Source organism: Mytilus edulis, chromosome 8 (assembly GCF_963676685.1).
Source record: "Mytilus edulis chromosome 8, xbMytEdul2.2, whole genome shotgun sequence".
Classification (NCBI taxonomy): domain Eukaryota; kingdom Metazoa; phylum Mollusca; class Bivalvia; order Mytilida; family Mytilidae; genus Mytilus; species Mytilus edulis.
The window spans coordinates 15,857,937-15,871,826 of record NC_092351.1 but is presented as its reverse complement, the minus strand read 5'-3'; the positions used below and the strand labels follow the sequence as shown (position 1 = coordinate 15,871,826).

The following is a 13,890-nucleotide window of genomic DNA, read 5'->3' as shown; positions in this document are numbered from 1 at the left end:
AAAAGACTCATCAGTGACGCTCAAATCAAAAAAATGTTTAAAAGGCCAAATAAAGTACGAAGTTGAAGAGCATCGAGGACCAAACATTCCTAAAAGTTTTGCCAAATACAGCTAGGGTAATCTATTCGTGAGGTAGAAAAGCCTTAGTTTTTCAAAAATTCAAAGTTTTGTAAACAGTTAATTTATAATTAAGAACATATCAATTATAACTCAAGTCAACACAGAAGTACTGAATACTGGGCTGGTGATACCCTCAGCTGTTCTTTGATGTATCTTTTCATGTGTTTTTGTTATGTAAATTTATTTTTATTGACCGAGTATTTTCTTATTATAAAAACAATTGTCTAAACATAGCTAGATCCAGACAAAGGCCTCATTAACATTTATCATCATTTTAGTCATAAGTTATTATATTGAAGCATGACATATTATGTAATTTTAGTTTTCTATTAACTTTATTAAGTATGTAAAATTATATAATAATGTATTTATAAATATAAACAAAAATGACCAATTTTTAAAAATGTATTAACGGAGAATGTTTGAATAACAATAACATGTGTAATGGTAACGTTTTCTCTAATCATTAAGACCATTTATACCATATTATGAAGTACTAACCTTGCAGAACAGTGCACATGTTATTGTTATTTCAAACTTTGAATTTTAGAAAAACTAAGGCTTTTCTACTTCAGGAATAGATTACCCTAGCTGTATTTGGCAAAACTTTTATGATTTTTTAGTCCTAAATGCTCTTCAACTTTGTACTTTATTTTGCATTAAACAGTTTTTGATTCTAGCGTCACTGATGAGTCTGTTGTAGACGAAACGCGCGTCTGGCATAAATATAAAAAAAATAATCCTAGTATCTATGATGAGTTTATTTGCAACCACTTGGTCGATGCCACTGCTGGTGGAGATTTATTTCCCCGAGGATATCACCAGCCCAGTAGTCAGTACTTCTGTGTTGACTTGAGTTATCATTGATATGTTCTTAATTATAAATTAACTGTTTACAAAACTTTGACTTTTTGAAAAACTAAGGCTATTCTACCTCAGGAATAAATTACCCTAGCTGTATTTGGCAAAACTTTTAGGAATTTTTGGTCCTCATTGCTCTTCAACTTTAATTTGGCCTTTTAAATTTTTTTTGATTCGAGCGTCACTAATGAGTCTTTTGTAGACGAAACACGCGTCTGACGAAAATATAAATTTTTCATCCTGGTATCTATGATGAGTTTATCTGGACCTTAAATGAACGTCGAAGCGATTGTTATTTTAGTATAAAATAAAAATCATATGGATCAAATTTAGAGCTAATAATAACATGTGATGGTTATACTGAGAGCAATTTAAAGATTGAAATTTCGTGTGTTGATGTAGATATTTCAATATCGTGAGCTGTCTATATCTTGGGCGATTAAGAGCGCGTCATACAGTTTGCTGTTTGTATCCGGTGCGATTAAGAGCTTGTCATACCGTTTGCTGTCTGTATACGGTGCGATTAATAGCGCGTCTTACCAGTTGCTGTCTGTAAACTGTGCGATTGAGAGCGCGTCATACAGTTTGCTTTTTAATTCGGTGCGATTAAGAGCACGTCATACAGTTTACTTTTTAATCCGGTGCGATTAATAGCGCGTGATACCGTTTGCTGTTTGTATCCGGTGCGATTAACAGCGTGTCCTACCGTTTGCTGTCTGTATCCGGTGAGATTAAGAGCGCGTCATACCGTTTGCTATTTGTATCCAGTGCGAGTAAGAGCGCGTCATACAGTTTGCTCTTTGTATCCGGTGCGATTAAGATTTTTTCATACCGTTTGCTGTCTTTATCCTGTGCGATAAAGAGCGCGTCATACTGTTTACTGTCTGTATACGGTGTGATTAAGATTGCGCCATACCGTTTACTTTTTGTATCCGGAGCGATTAAGAGCGCGTCATACAGTTTGCTGACTGTATACGGTGCGATTTAGAGCTTGTCATGTTTAAACTGTCTATATATGTATACAGGCGGTCGATTTATAGTATTTATAATGATTCCTGTCTATACCTGTGGCCATTTATAGATTGTCATACCGTGAACTTTACATATCCGAGACGTTTTAGATATTTCGCGATTTCAAACTTTTCATCGACCGAAAAGAAAGCGTGCTGTTGAGTGCAAACTTTAATATGATATCCTTGAAATGATTTTAGAAATAAAAGAATGACTGAAATAATATTGATAATAAGGGAAGAATTCATTGCCTGTCTTAAGCTGGGGTCACACATTCACGGTTTGTACTGCCGTTCTTGACAGGACCATTCCCGATTAAAATTTATCAAAAGTCTGATCAAGATCCTATGAATCGTGGATGTAAATTCAAATTTAAAAAATTTAATCACGACAGCAATCAGATATTGTTCCGGAAGCGTCGATATTCAACCGTTTCCAAGCGAATTTATCCCGATAATCCCGTTCTAAATCCGCTTCTAATCCGATTTGTATCTTTCGCCAGGTAAAATTCGACCGAGTCTGTCACGACTGCGTCCCGATTCTACCGAATGTAATCCGACAGAGATCAGATAGTGACAAGACAGTGAACCGACGCTGACGGAAGTTATCCGTTCGAACAAATTTCTCCAGATCATTCCCGTTCCACAGGACACCGTCCCGAATACACAGAACATTGTTAGGAATTCGATCCGATACAGCAAAATCTGTCACGACATAGGCACGATTGTAATACGACTAGACAAAATCGGCTGAGTTTCCCCGAATGTTACGGGACGCACCTAACTGTCGGGATGCTTTGCCGAACTATTCGGACCCTTCTCGACCAGTAGGAATCTGTTACGAACTAAAACGACTGCGTTCAGACAATAATAGGACATTCCAGATATTTGAGGATACTAATCCGACTTTTTCACTTTTCGTGTCGTATCGCTGTCTGATCTCAAACGGGAGTAATAATCGGCAATGTGTGAACCCCGCATTACAGAGAAAAACGGACTTATTAATAATGTATAGAATAGCCAGGTTTGGTCATTGAATACAAAAAGAATATCATAAAATATAGACTGAGTTGTATTAGAGCGAGAGAAAACATATGACGATAAAACAGATATAGTTTTTATTAATTGACTCAAAATAAACGTTGCTATAACAGTCATGTGGTTTATGTTACAATTTTGTATTTATTTATTTCTCTGTCGATACATTCTTGGCATTGTTTTCGCTGAAGAATGGCGTATAATTTTGAATGCAAAAAAAATACGAAAATGAATCAAATAGGTGCTGAACTTTAAAATCTGTTAAAACATAATATCTTTATAGTAAATATTTTCCTTCAAATATCGCTTCAAGAGCAAATCATTGGAGCAATCTGTGATTGATCTTTATATTTCGTATCTTAAAATTAATACGCCCTTTGAAAATTATGCTTGTTCTTTAAATGTTATGAATCACAGTGTATGGCAAAACTCAATAAAGATCCGTCTAAATTACATTTTATTGATTCAGTTAAAAACATTTACCGTTACCTTGATAATATTTTTGCTTTAAATAATGAAAATATTAGATACCATCCATGTTAAATCATTGATTCTTTGCATTAACCTATTCTTAAAGATTATTAATTTAACACCGTTACGGTAATACTATCATGAAATATTGTGTTTTTCGATACTAGCCTTGATTTTTGGTTTTGAAAATTGATGTGGTGTGTTCTATACAGTTTTACCCCTAATGTTCTAAAGAAATAACATTGTGTATGCTACATATGCAGCAAGGAAAAACTGTCGACAAAAATGTCGTACCTTATCATTCTTATGTATATCAAACTGAAGTTTCCTGATATTTGACTGATTGTTGAAGAAATTAAAAGTTTTGTTACTTATAACAGGTGTGTATATAGTTTTACCTCGTATTTCTAAAGAAATAGTAATAGTTGTGTTGTAACTCATAAAGCAAGATAAATTTCGGTATTGGTTTTAGAAATTGATTGACCGATAAATACAGATAATAGATTTGCTAAATGTACTTATTAATGATAATGTTCGTTATAGTTTTATATCTACTGCTCTGAAAAGTACTTGTTGATACTCGTATAGAAGACTGACATTTCCTTATTGTATTAAAAATGATACTGGTTTAGAAAATGAAAATATTTGCTATTGCTACCTTCATGTTGCAAGATTGTTGTATTCTATTTAATTATACTTCTAATGTTGAAAAGACATAGGAAATTTTTTCGAGCTCTCAAACATGTTTATTCCGCCACATTCTTTATGTGCCTGTCCCAAGTCAGGATCCTATATTTCAGTGGATGTCGTTGGTTCATGTCTGTCATATTTGTTTTCCGTAAATTGTATTGTTATAAATAAGTTTTCTCGATTGAACTGTTTAACATTTTTCATGCCGGGGCCTTTTATAGCTGACTAATACAGAAAGGGTTTTTCTTATTGTTGAAGACCGTACGATGACCTTTAATTACTGATAAACAGGTTATTTGAATTTTCTCATTGAAAATCATACCACCTCTTGTCATGTTATATATTATATGTTGAAGCTAACATGCGAGTTATGACCAACCACTTATATTATGTTTTAACAGACTTTAAAGTTCAGCAACCTTTTATTCATTTTTGTTTGGTGTTAGCATTCAAAATTACACGCCACTCTCCAGCGAAAACACAACTAAGAATGCATTGACATAGAGAATATTTAGGTATGAAATTATAACATCAACCACGTGACTGTCATATCAACGTTGTTTTTTTATTATATCAAATACCCGAAACCCGGCTTTTTTATTACATTATATTTAAGTCCGTTTACCCTGCAAGATTGATTAAAGGAATTCTGCCTTTTATGATCCATAGTATTTTGAGTTATCATTCTTTTACCGTTGTGATAAAGGTCATTTCCAGTATGTCATAAGTTTGCATGCACCAGCGAGCCCTATTTTTAGTTGATGACACGGTCGTAATCGCCTGAGTAAAGACAAGACACAGCTTAAAAAGCTCTAAAACGTTTTTTGATTTTGACAGAACACGGTATGGAAACCTCTTAATAGCCGCGGGTATAAACAGCAAACCTAAATCGACCGCCTGTATACACGTATAGACAAAACAAGCTCTAAATTGCACCGTACATGGACAACAAACATAACGACATGCTCTTTATCGCAACAGGTGAAGCTGCACTTTGGGATATTTTCGTTTGTGTTTTATGTAAATTTAGCTTTATTGCACTAGTAAAATCCAGACGAAGGACTGACTGACATTTATCATCTTTTTATTCATATCATTTTATATAATTATGTTTCTTTTCAGAAAGGTTGGTATTACATAATATAAATGGTCTTAATGATTAGAGAACACGTTACCAGAATGTCATAATCAACATAACCAAAAAAATTAATTATCAAGATATGTTAGTATAAAAACTGACCCAACTAAGTTAATTTCATAACGACAAAAGTACACCAAAGAAGCAGCAATGTTGATGCTGATTGTTATTCTTGTGTGTTGTGATCGTGCCTTATCATGCTGTTTAGATCCAGGTAGGTGTAATGTTTTGCTTACATTAATATTATTATTATTATTATTATTATTATTATTATAATGTCACCCGATCGACAATGTCGGGTGACATATTGCTTTTCCTCCGTTTCTTTGTTATTATTATTCTTATTCTTCCAATGATTTTTGTCCGGCAGATTTTTTGAAGGCAATGGAACCAATCTTAGTGATAGTCAACTATAATGAGGAACACAAAATTTCGGGTTGCAGTAGGTCATAGGACCATTAAAAATGGCTGCCGTTACCATGGAAACGGAAAAATTGTGAAAAATTCCACTTTTTGGTTTTAGGGAATTATTTGGAGATGCTTAGACTTAGAATCATTATATTTTGATACAATGTAGGTGCCCACTTTATACTTGTTTTGGATGATTTTTGGCATTCATTGGAACTACTATGTTGCCATGGATACTACACCAAAAATTTCCAATATATCAAAATGCTCCAAATTTAATGAAACTTCACAGGAACGATGAGCAACATTGGTAGATGTGCAATTTGGCGTTGGAATTTTGAAAATGTCTTGTGTTACCATGGAAACAAGGCAAAAATGGTCAAAACGCTTTAAAAAACCTTAAAAGTGGCATTTACTTCCTTAAAATGGTAGGTCAAATTCATTGAAACTCTGATGGTATGTTCCCTTCCATGTACCAATGGAGTATCTGCCATTAAAAATTTGGAATGGTCTGTGTTACCATAGAAACCAGCCAAAATGTCAAAAATTTCAAAAACTTCAAAATGCTTCAAACTTGATGAAACTTAATATATTTGTTGACTGTCTAGTCTGCATGAGACTTTTGAAGTTGGAATTTCCAAAATGGCTACCGTTGCCATGGAAACTGCAGAAATGTCAAATATTTTCAAAATGCTCCAAACTTAATGAAACTTAATATTATTGTTTACTGGCATGTATAGATGAAACTTTTGACTTCGGAATTTTCAAAATGGCTGCCGTTGCCATGGAAACAGCAGAAATGTGAAACTTTTGACAATGCTGTTATTGTATTGAAAATTTACAGAAAGATATATCGCAATTCATAGATCTGCATTCACTGTTAAGTTGTTTTAAAATGGGTGCCGCTTAGTGGCAATGAGGGGAAGGGTGACATCCGCTATTGCTTGCAATGGCAATTCTAGTTATTATTATTATTATTATTATTATTATTATTTTTATCAATATTAGCTTTGTGTAGTTACTTTGTCTTTTTTTCCTTCTTCGAAAAATACTGTTGCCTGCCTTTCTCCTACTAACAGAGTTAAAGCAATCGACAAATATCGCTATCATACATCTACGTTTGCTAGTCAGAACTGCCAAGGTTTGCCGAATGGGAGTTGAATGTCCCCTTGGTATTTTCTTATCTAGCGCACCCAAAGAGGTTTACATCAACAGAACGTGTCATGCGCACTGAAAGAATTCTATTAAGATTAATTTTCCAGAGAATTCACACCTACAAGAATCAAAACAACATGATAATGCAAAATCACAACACACAATTATACATATACAATAACCAGGATTTTTGTTTGATTTTTGATATTGGAAAGTTCATTTTTTGTATCCATTTTGTTCCTTTTTAACTGTTCAAAAGACTGATACCATGGAACACCTTGTACAACTAACAAAATATTGTCTTATGTGTATTACCCAAACAGTTATTGCAAGGCTTTTCGGACGTCAAAAGACTCTTGTAATATTGTGAAAACACGATGCATTCAATTTGGCTGAAACTTCAGTAAAACTGAATATGGTTTCTCATTTGAACATCTCCCGGATGACATGTGAATATAGTTTTATACGCCAGTCATCATTGGGAACATTTTTGGAGGATGCTAGATATAGAACAAAACAACAAATTAAGAAAAAAATAGAGTAAAATAATATTTGTAAAATAATTTGAGAAAAAGAATCACTGTAAGATACGGGTAAAAGATGCTTCAAAAACAAAGGTATCAAGAAAGTAGTACTAATATAACCTCAACAAAAACTGAACGCAATTACAGATATATATAGAATAATGCCGTGTTTGTTTGTAATACTTACTGTATGAGCAAGAATATCAACGCTAGTGCAAGCTGCTGTTCGAGCTGATGAAATTTAATGTCATTAATAGTTTTTTCAGCAGTCATATGTCTTTAAACACCTAATTTTAAAATATAATATGAAATACCATGAAGTAGTTAGAAAAAACTGTTTTTATGTGTACAAAATTGCGATAGTTGTTCAGTTGTGTGAAAAAATGTCGCGTGCATTTCATGATAAATTGACGCGGGTTGACACGAAAACGTGACGTTGCTGCATTTTTACGTGGCGTTATTACGGAATATTTTCGAATATCACGATCTATCTATGATCTAAAACAGTTAGGTAGTAGGATGGAAAATATACAAATTGCCAATCAATATATTGTTCTGTGCATTTACAGTACATTGAATTATAATAGTTCGATATGAATTGGTGCGTCAGATGCGATTTGTCTAGATTAAACTTCACCAGGAATGCTCAAACGTTATATGTTGACATAAAAACGTTAATATGTGGTACATGTGTAATATATTTTTCGTGTTTTGCTGATATCTTTACGTTACATGGTTATATCTTCACTTAATGTGGTTATATCTTTAAGGTACAGTGATATATCATTATAACATATGGTTGCATCTTTACGTTATGTGATTGAAACTTTACGTTTTGTGGTTGATATGTCATTCTTTTTATTGATTTTGCAAATTTTGTTAGACTGCATTTAATTACTTAATAATGTTGAGTTATTTCAAACGTTTCTATTTAGTTCCACCGACTCCAAGCAATTTACAGCTACTACTACGCAATCAAACCAGTATTGCGATCGGTTGGGATTCTCCAGATTTTGATATACCCGTTAAATTCAATATCTACTACGGGATAACTCCTTCAACGAATTACAAAACATCAGTGACAGCGCCTGGTAAAATGTTCAAAGCTAATGGGCTAAAGGCTGGCACTGAATACAAGTTCCAGTTATCTGCCAGTTCTGCAGATGGAGAAAGCCAACTTGGCGATCCACTATTCATACGCACTCTGACAGACCGTAAGTATAAACATCATTTTTTGTTTAAGAACATGCATTACCCTTTGTGTATCGTACTTAACACATGATGCAGTTTGTTCTTTTTTAAAACACATTTACAGTAAATTAAATCTGGACTAACACTAAGATAACTCTACGGTCTATTTTTTATACATTATAAATTCAGAACCTTTAGTGAGTAAGCAAAGGGGGAAAGGCTTGTCTGATGTTTTTTCCTGTTTATTTAAGAAATTATTCATTTCTTAGATAATTTATGACAATTATATTGTCTTTCACACTAGTTTGTGGTAACATTAGTCTGAGACTTCAAAAATCAATCTTCTACTTATTACATGTATATGTTACCACAAATCAAAGTAATGTACAGTAACACTATGACCAAAGGAAAAAAGTAAATAAAACTACACAGAAAACGATTGAAGAAGAAAAAACACATCATACAAAGGGGATCAATTCAGGTATTTAGGAATTTTAAAACCAACATTTATCTAAAATTATCAGACATATATGCTTAGCTCTGAAATTGGTAAATAAAGTTTACATTAGAAATAAACGTCCTTTTTAGATGATAAAATCGTAGATGAATATAAATAGTTTATATAGAGTATGATTTCCGTGATCACACCAGGTGTTTCATGGATGATCTCAACCAGATAGCTCCGTAGCATTTGTTTAGATAGGCAAAAAAAAAAAAACACAAAACGCCTGGTATCTTAAAAAAACAAGATGGTGTTAACAGAATAGACATAACTTAAGGTCAACTTTATCTTGGGCATTCCATTGTGTTTGTTGTATAAATATATATACTATGAACAGAAAGTGTTCAGACAAAAGCTTGCATTTAAATTACAAGCCATTACATTTTGGCCTAAGATCAAATGTTTGGAAGGCCCAACGCTACCTACTATATTGGAGAATAAAAATCAGAAGATCTAAATAGAAACGACATTCTATATAATGTTAACTCGATGACGGCATTGAATTCTATCATAACCTTCATCGGGAGCGCCAAGACCAAATGAATTTAAAGCAAAACTTATAAAACTAAAACAGCATAAAACGAAAATGGTGTAAGAAGAAAAAACAAGGGTAAACTTTTCATTGGTTTGCAAACTTAGAAGACAAATATAGTTCTTGAAATGGAATCTAACAAAAGAAAGAAAACATAGAAAATCATGTCATTTCTTAAGCAGCGGCGACTACAAACGGATAATTATGACCTTTCGGATTGATAGTCCACACCAACTTTTAAACCGATGAAATTTAAATCTGGATTTTGTGATTAGAAATTATTTTATATTTGATAGTGCCACATATTCTGTTTTTTTTTTATTTCAGAGAAAACAGAGTGAAGACATGTGTTTTGAAATCATTAGACGATGATAGTTAATTTTTTTTTTAGTTTTTTAAGCAAGACACACCAATTATGTTTGAAGACATATTAAATAGTATTGCATACTGTATATTGTATTGCATATTTGCGCCTGTCCTAGTCAGGAGCCTCTGGCCTTTGTTAGTCTTGTATGTTTTTTTAATTTTAGTTCATTTATTTGTTTTGGAATTTAGTGTGACGTCCATTTTCACTGAACTTGTACACAATTTTATTTAGGCATATTGACATATTCCCCATTTCCATTCTCAATTTTAAGTATTAGATTGCATAATTAAAAAGATTGAACACAAAAAAAATGCATTCCGGTTTATGTATCACGATGTTTAAATATATTTAGTCTTTAATGAATTAGTATATTGCATTAAGACTAGCGCTTCTCAATTCTTTAAAATGTAAATTATTGCTTATTCCTTTGATATATATATCATTGAAGTAGGAGTAGATTGAAAAGTGAAGAAAAAGGGGGGAGGGGGACTTTGTACAGTAACAAGCCAAAATAAATACCTTTAATCTATATTTTCTATCATAATAGTCTAATATAATTGAGAATGGAAACGGGGAATGTGTCTAGAAATAGTGTACAAGTTTGTTAATGTCCTCATTCGTAGCCACTTTATATTTTAATAACAAAATGAACTGCCAAAAGGGGGGTCTTATAACTTTGCCCCTCACCTTTGCAAGTGTGTAATGGTCTCCTTTCCCGACTGCTACGGCCCTGCGTTTAAAAAAACCCCTTTACACAAAAAAAAGCAAACAAACATACAACTAACAAAGTCAAAAATATGTTTTTCCTCCTCCATCCATTTTGAAAGTGTGCGTGGGGGGGGGGGGGGGGGGGGTGCTCCCTTCCACAGCTCATACTATGACGTCAATAGTTCAAGTATCGCAGATTCTGAGGTCAAGTGTCGCAGGTTTCGAAATAGAGATAAGGTCTATACATTAGGGGATTGGTCATCCTGAATATGAATGAACTCATGATTGTAAACATTTGGAGGTGGGGAAAAGGTTGGTTAAGCGTACACGGGGTGCTCATTTCCCAAATCCTGTTTTTCTTGTCACATAGTAATTTTTTCCAATTTCCCAAATTTTATCTTATTCTTTCCCCATTTAACTTTTTGTTTACTCCCTACATCCCACATCCTAACTGTTTTGCCTCCTATAACCCACATCCCAAAAGCATGCCACCCCCTTTAAAGTGTATTGACAAAAATACAGAACTCGATGGTGAACCAAAAAGGGGGTAGTCTTTTATCCTGATAAAAATAAACGCTCAACTATATATAGATATTAACCAACAGAATGACAAGAAAACAACCGTCATATTCCCGATTTAATACAGGTGTTTTTACAGAGATACAAATGTTGGAGAAACTTAGTTAAATAGCTAGCAATCGTTAAGGTACCCAATGTTCACCTATTTCACTTTCTTTGTGTAACAGAAAAAAGTATCCTTTCTGTATTCATTTAGTAGGTGTATCCATATTTACATAATGTGCTGATACCTAAAATTGTACCCATTTTGACCGTGTTTCCACCTTCGTTTATTTGTGAAACAGACAAAACTTCACATACTGTTGTTTATTTTGAAAATTTATCTTTATTTGCTATAAAGTTAATTTTAATTTAAAATCGATACAGAATCTTAAAAAAATGGTTTGGTCCGACCTCCCAATATTCTGTAATGAGGAATACCTAAAATGCCAGGCTGGTACAGGATTGGGGAAATGTTCGCTAACCCGCCAACCTGTTCGCCAAGTCGCCAACATTCTAAATAGGACCCCTGTTCGCCAAGTTCGTCAACTTCGGAAACATTCTGAATAGAAACCCTGAAGTCTAAGTTCGCTAACTTCGGAAACATTTATCAATACGACCCCTGTTCGCCAATTTCTGAATAGGACCCCTGTTCGCCAAGTTAGCCAACTTCAGAAACATTCAAACAACTATCCCTGTTCGCCAACGTCGCTAACATCGGAAACATTCAAACAAGTACCTCTGTTCGCCAAATTCGCCAACATTCAAACAAGTAACCCTGTTCGCCAAGTTTGCCAGCTTCAGAAACTTTTAACAAGTATCCCTGTTCGCCAAATTTCGGAAACATTCAAACAAGTACCCCTGTTCGCCAAGTTTTCCAACTTCCGAAACATTCTAAGAATTATCCCAGTTCGCCAACATTCAAACAAGAACTTCTGTTTAACCAGGTTGAAACATCGAAAACATTCAAACATAAGTTCTCCTGTTCGCCAAGTTTGCCAACATTTTAACACCAACTAATAAAAGGTTCAAAATAGGATCCCTGTTCCCATATTTCGCTATCTGTCAAATGTTTTTAACATGAACCAATTACCTTATCACTTTCACATCTTTCATACTTCATAAACCTTCTTAAAACTGGTTGCGTGTTTGTCGACTTCAGCTTCTTCAGTTTCATTAAAAAATACCCATGTTGACCATATTTCAAACAAAGTTCTAGTTTTCTCAAATACAGTATTTAAGGAGTTGTCAATATAATTTGTAAATAGTAGCATGACTAAAACATGCAATTTTCATGGGCTACATAGAACAGCTGTAATAACTTTTCTGTGCATTGTATTATGTTACATTAAAAACTCACACAAATGTAAATCTGTGTTTGCCAAATTGGGCGAAGAAGTCGTGTCTCCTTACAATTCTAATGTGTGTTAACCTCTGATACATAACATACAAATCATTTAAAACCGATGAAACTACGAATTAATAAAAAAAAAGGACAAACTGAGAGTTACTTGCCGTTTTTCTGTGGAATGGGAAATTCATACAAATCTAATACCATCTCCAAACGAAAACCTAATTCAGTTGATCAATTGCAACTTGTCCAGAAACTAAATAATGCTACAATTTGATAATGGACAGCCCATAAATAGTTTCCAAAAAGGAAAACAAATATCTTTTAAAAAAGACTGAACAGCCTACAAACAGCAATATTACATTATCATTATAAAATATAACAAGTGCTTTTAAAATTAAGAGAATATAAAACTGGGAGTAATTTCAAAACTTAAACTGTCAAATGAACATGGTCTTATAATTTATACACAAAAACACTATCAATTAGTGTCATTGTTGACTTTTTTAGTAATGGTCATGTAAAATAATCCAAATCCAGAACCATGAAGTCTGAACTGAAGTGTAAATTGAAATAAAATATCACATGTATCTAAAAGATTTGACATAGTTCTTAAGTTTTTATTTTTTTACCCTATATACCATTTTGCCTCATAATCTCATTAAGAAAAAAATCACACACCTAATTAAATGTTCATTTAAAAAGTCAGAATGCGAAAATGTATGTTCAAACTCTTTAAGGTCATTTTTGAGTAACAACACAAAAAAAGAACTATGTCAATTGGACCTTTGATGCGATAACTGCACTTGAATATTTACTAGATAACATTTATTACGGACCTGTTTCTGTATTGTTACGAAATACAAGTTATGACCAATCAGGACAACATCTGATACAAAATTTTAATAACACTTTTAGATAATTGGATGATATATTGGCTCTCAATGATGACCACTTCAGTATGTACACGTAAGAGAATTATCCTGCTGAACTGACTTTAAATAAAGCTAATGCTAACAATGAATACTGAAAATTTTTACACCAGGGTTTTCGATATCACAAACTAGTCAAAACATTTACTCAATTTTATCATCGATACAACAATGTACAAGGACATCATTCGTTAATATAAATCAACTTCTAATACGTTCAGGTATTTCACATCCAACTTTTAGGGTAATATTTTATACAAAGCACAAACATTTCGGGATTCACCTCAAAAGCTATCCAAAATTTTCAACAGACTTATTCAGAAGGGATATAGTT

General features: G+C 33.3%; 1 protein-coding gene across 2 annotated transcripts; it reads left to right on the top strand.

Annotated features, from left to right (window-relative positions):
• The first annotated feature begins 5,384 nt into the window (after window positions 1–5,384).
• On the top strand, window positions 5,385–10,092 carry LOC139484927 (receptor-type tyrosine-protein phosphatase S-like). Of its 2 annotated transcripts, none has more exons than XM_071268972.1 (3): window positions 5,385–5,542; window positions 8,351–8,629; window positions 10,041–10,092. In XM_071268972.1, the coding sequence occupies exons 1-3, from the start codon at window positions 5,479–5,481 to the stop codon at window positions 10,061–10,063; spliced, it is 366 nt and encodes a 121-aa protein (XP_071125073.1). In that variant the 5' UTR covers window positions 5,385–5,478; the 3' UTR covers window positions 10,064–10,092. The 2 variants fall into 2 exon arrangements, with proteins under 2 accessions (XP_071125073.1, XP_071125074.1); XM_071268973.1 differs by having other exon boundaries at window positions 9,968–10,092.
• Window positions 10,093–13,890: the final 3,798 nt, after the last annotated feature.

What these genes read in the sequence shown, in the direction of transcription:
- LOC139484927 (XM_071268972.1), top strand. Translation starts at nt 5,479, where the DNA reads ATGTTGATGCTGATTGTTATTCTTGTGTGTTGTGATCGTGCCTTATCA. An exon ending in ATCATGCTGTTTAGATCCAG is followed by an intron (nt 5,543 to 8,350) that starts GTAGGTGTAATG and finishes GTTTCTATTTAG; the next exon opens with TTCCACCGACTCCAAGCAAT. An exon ending in CATACGCACTCTGACAGACC is followed by an intron (nt 8,630 to 10,040) that starts GTAAGTATAAAC and finishes TAGTTTTTTAAG; the next exon opens with CAAGACACACCAATTATGTT.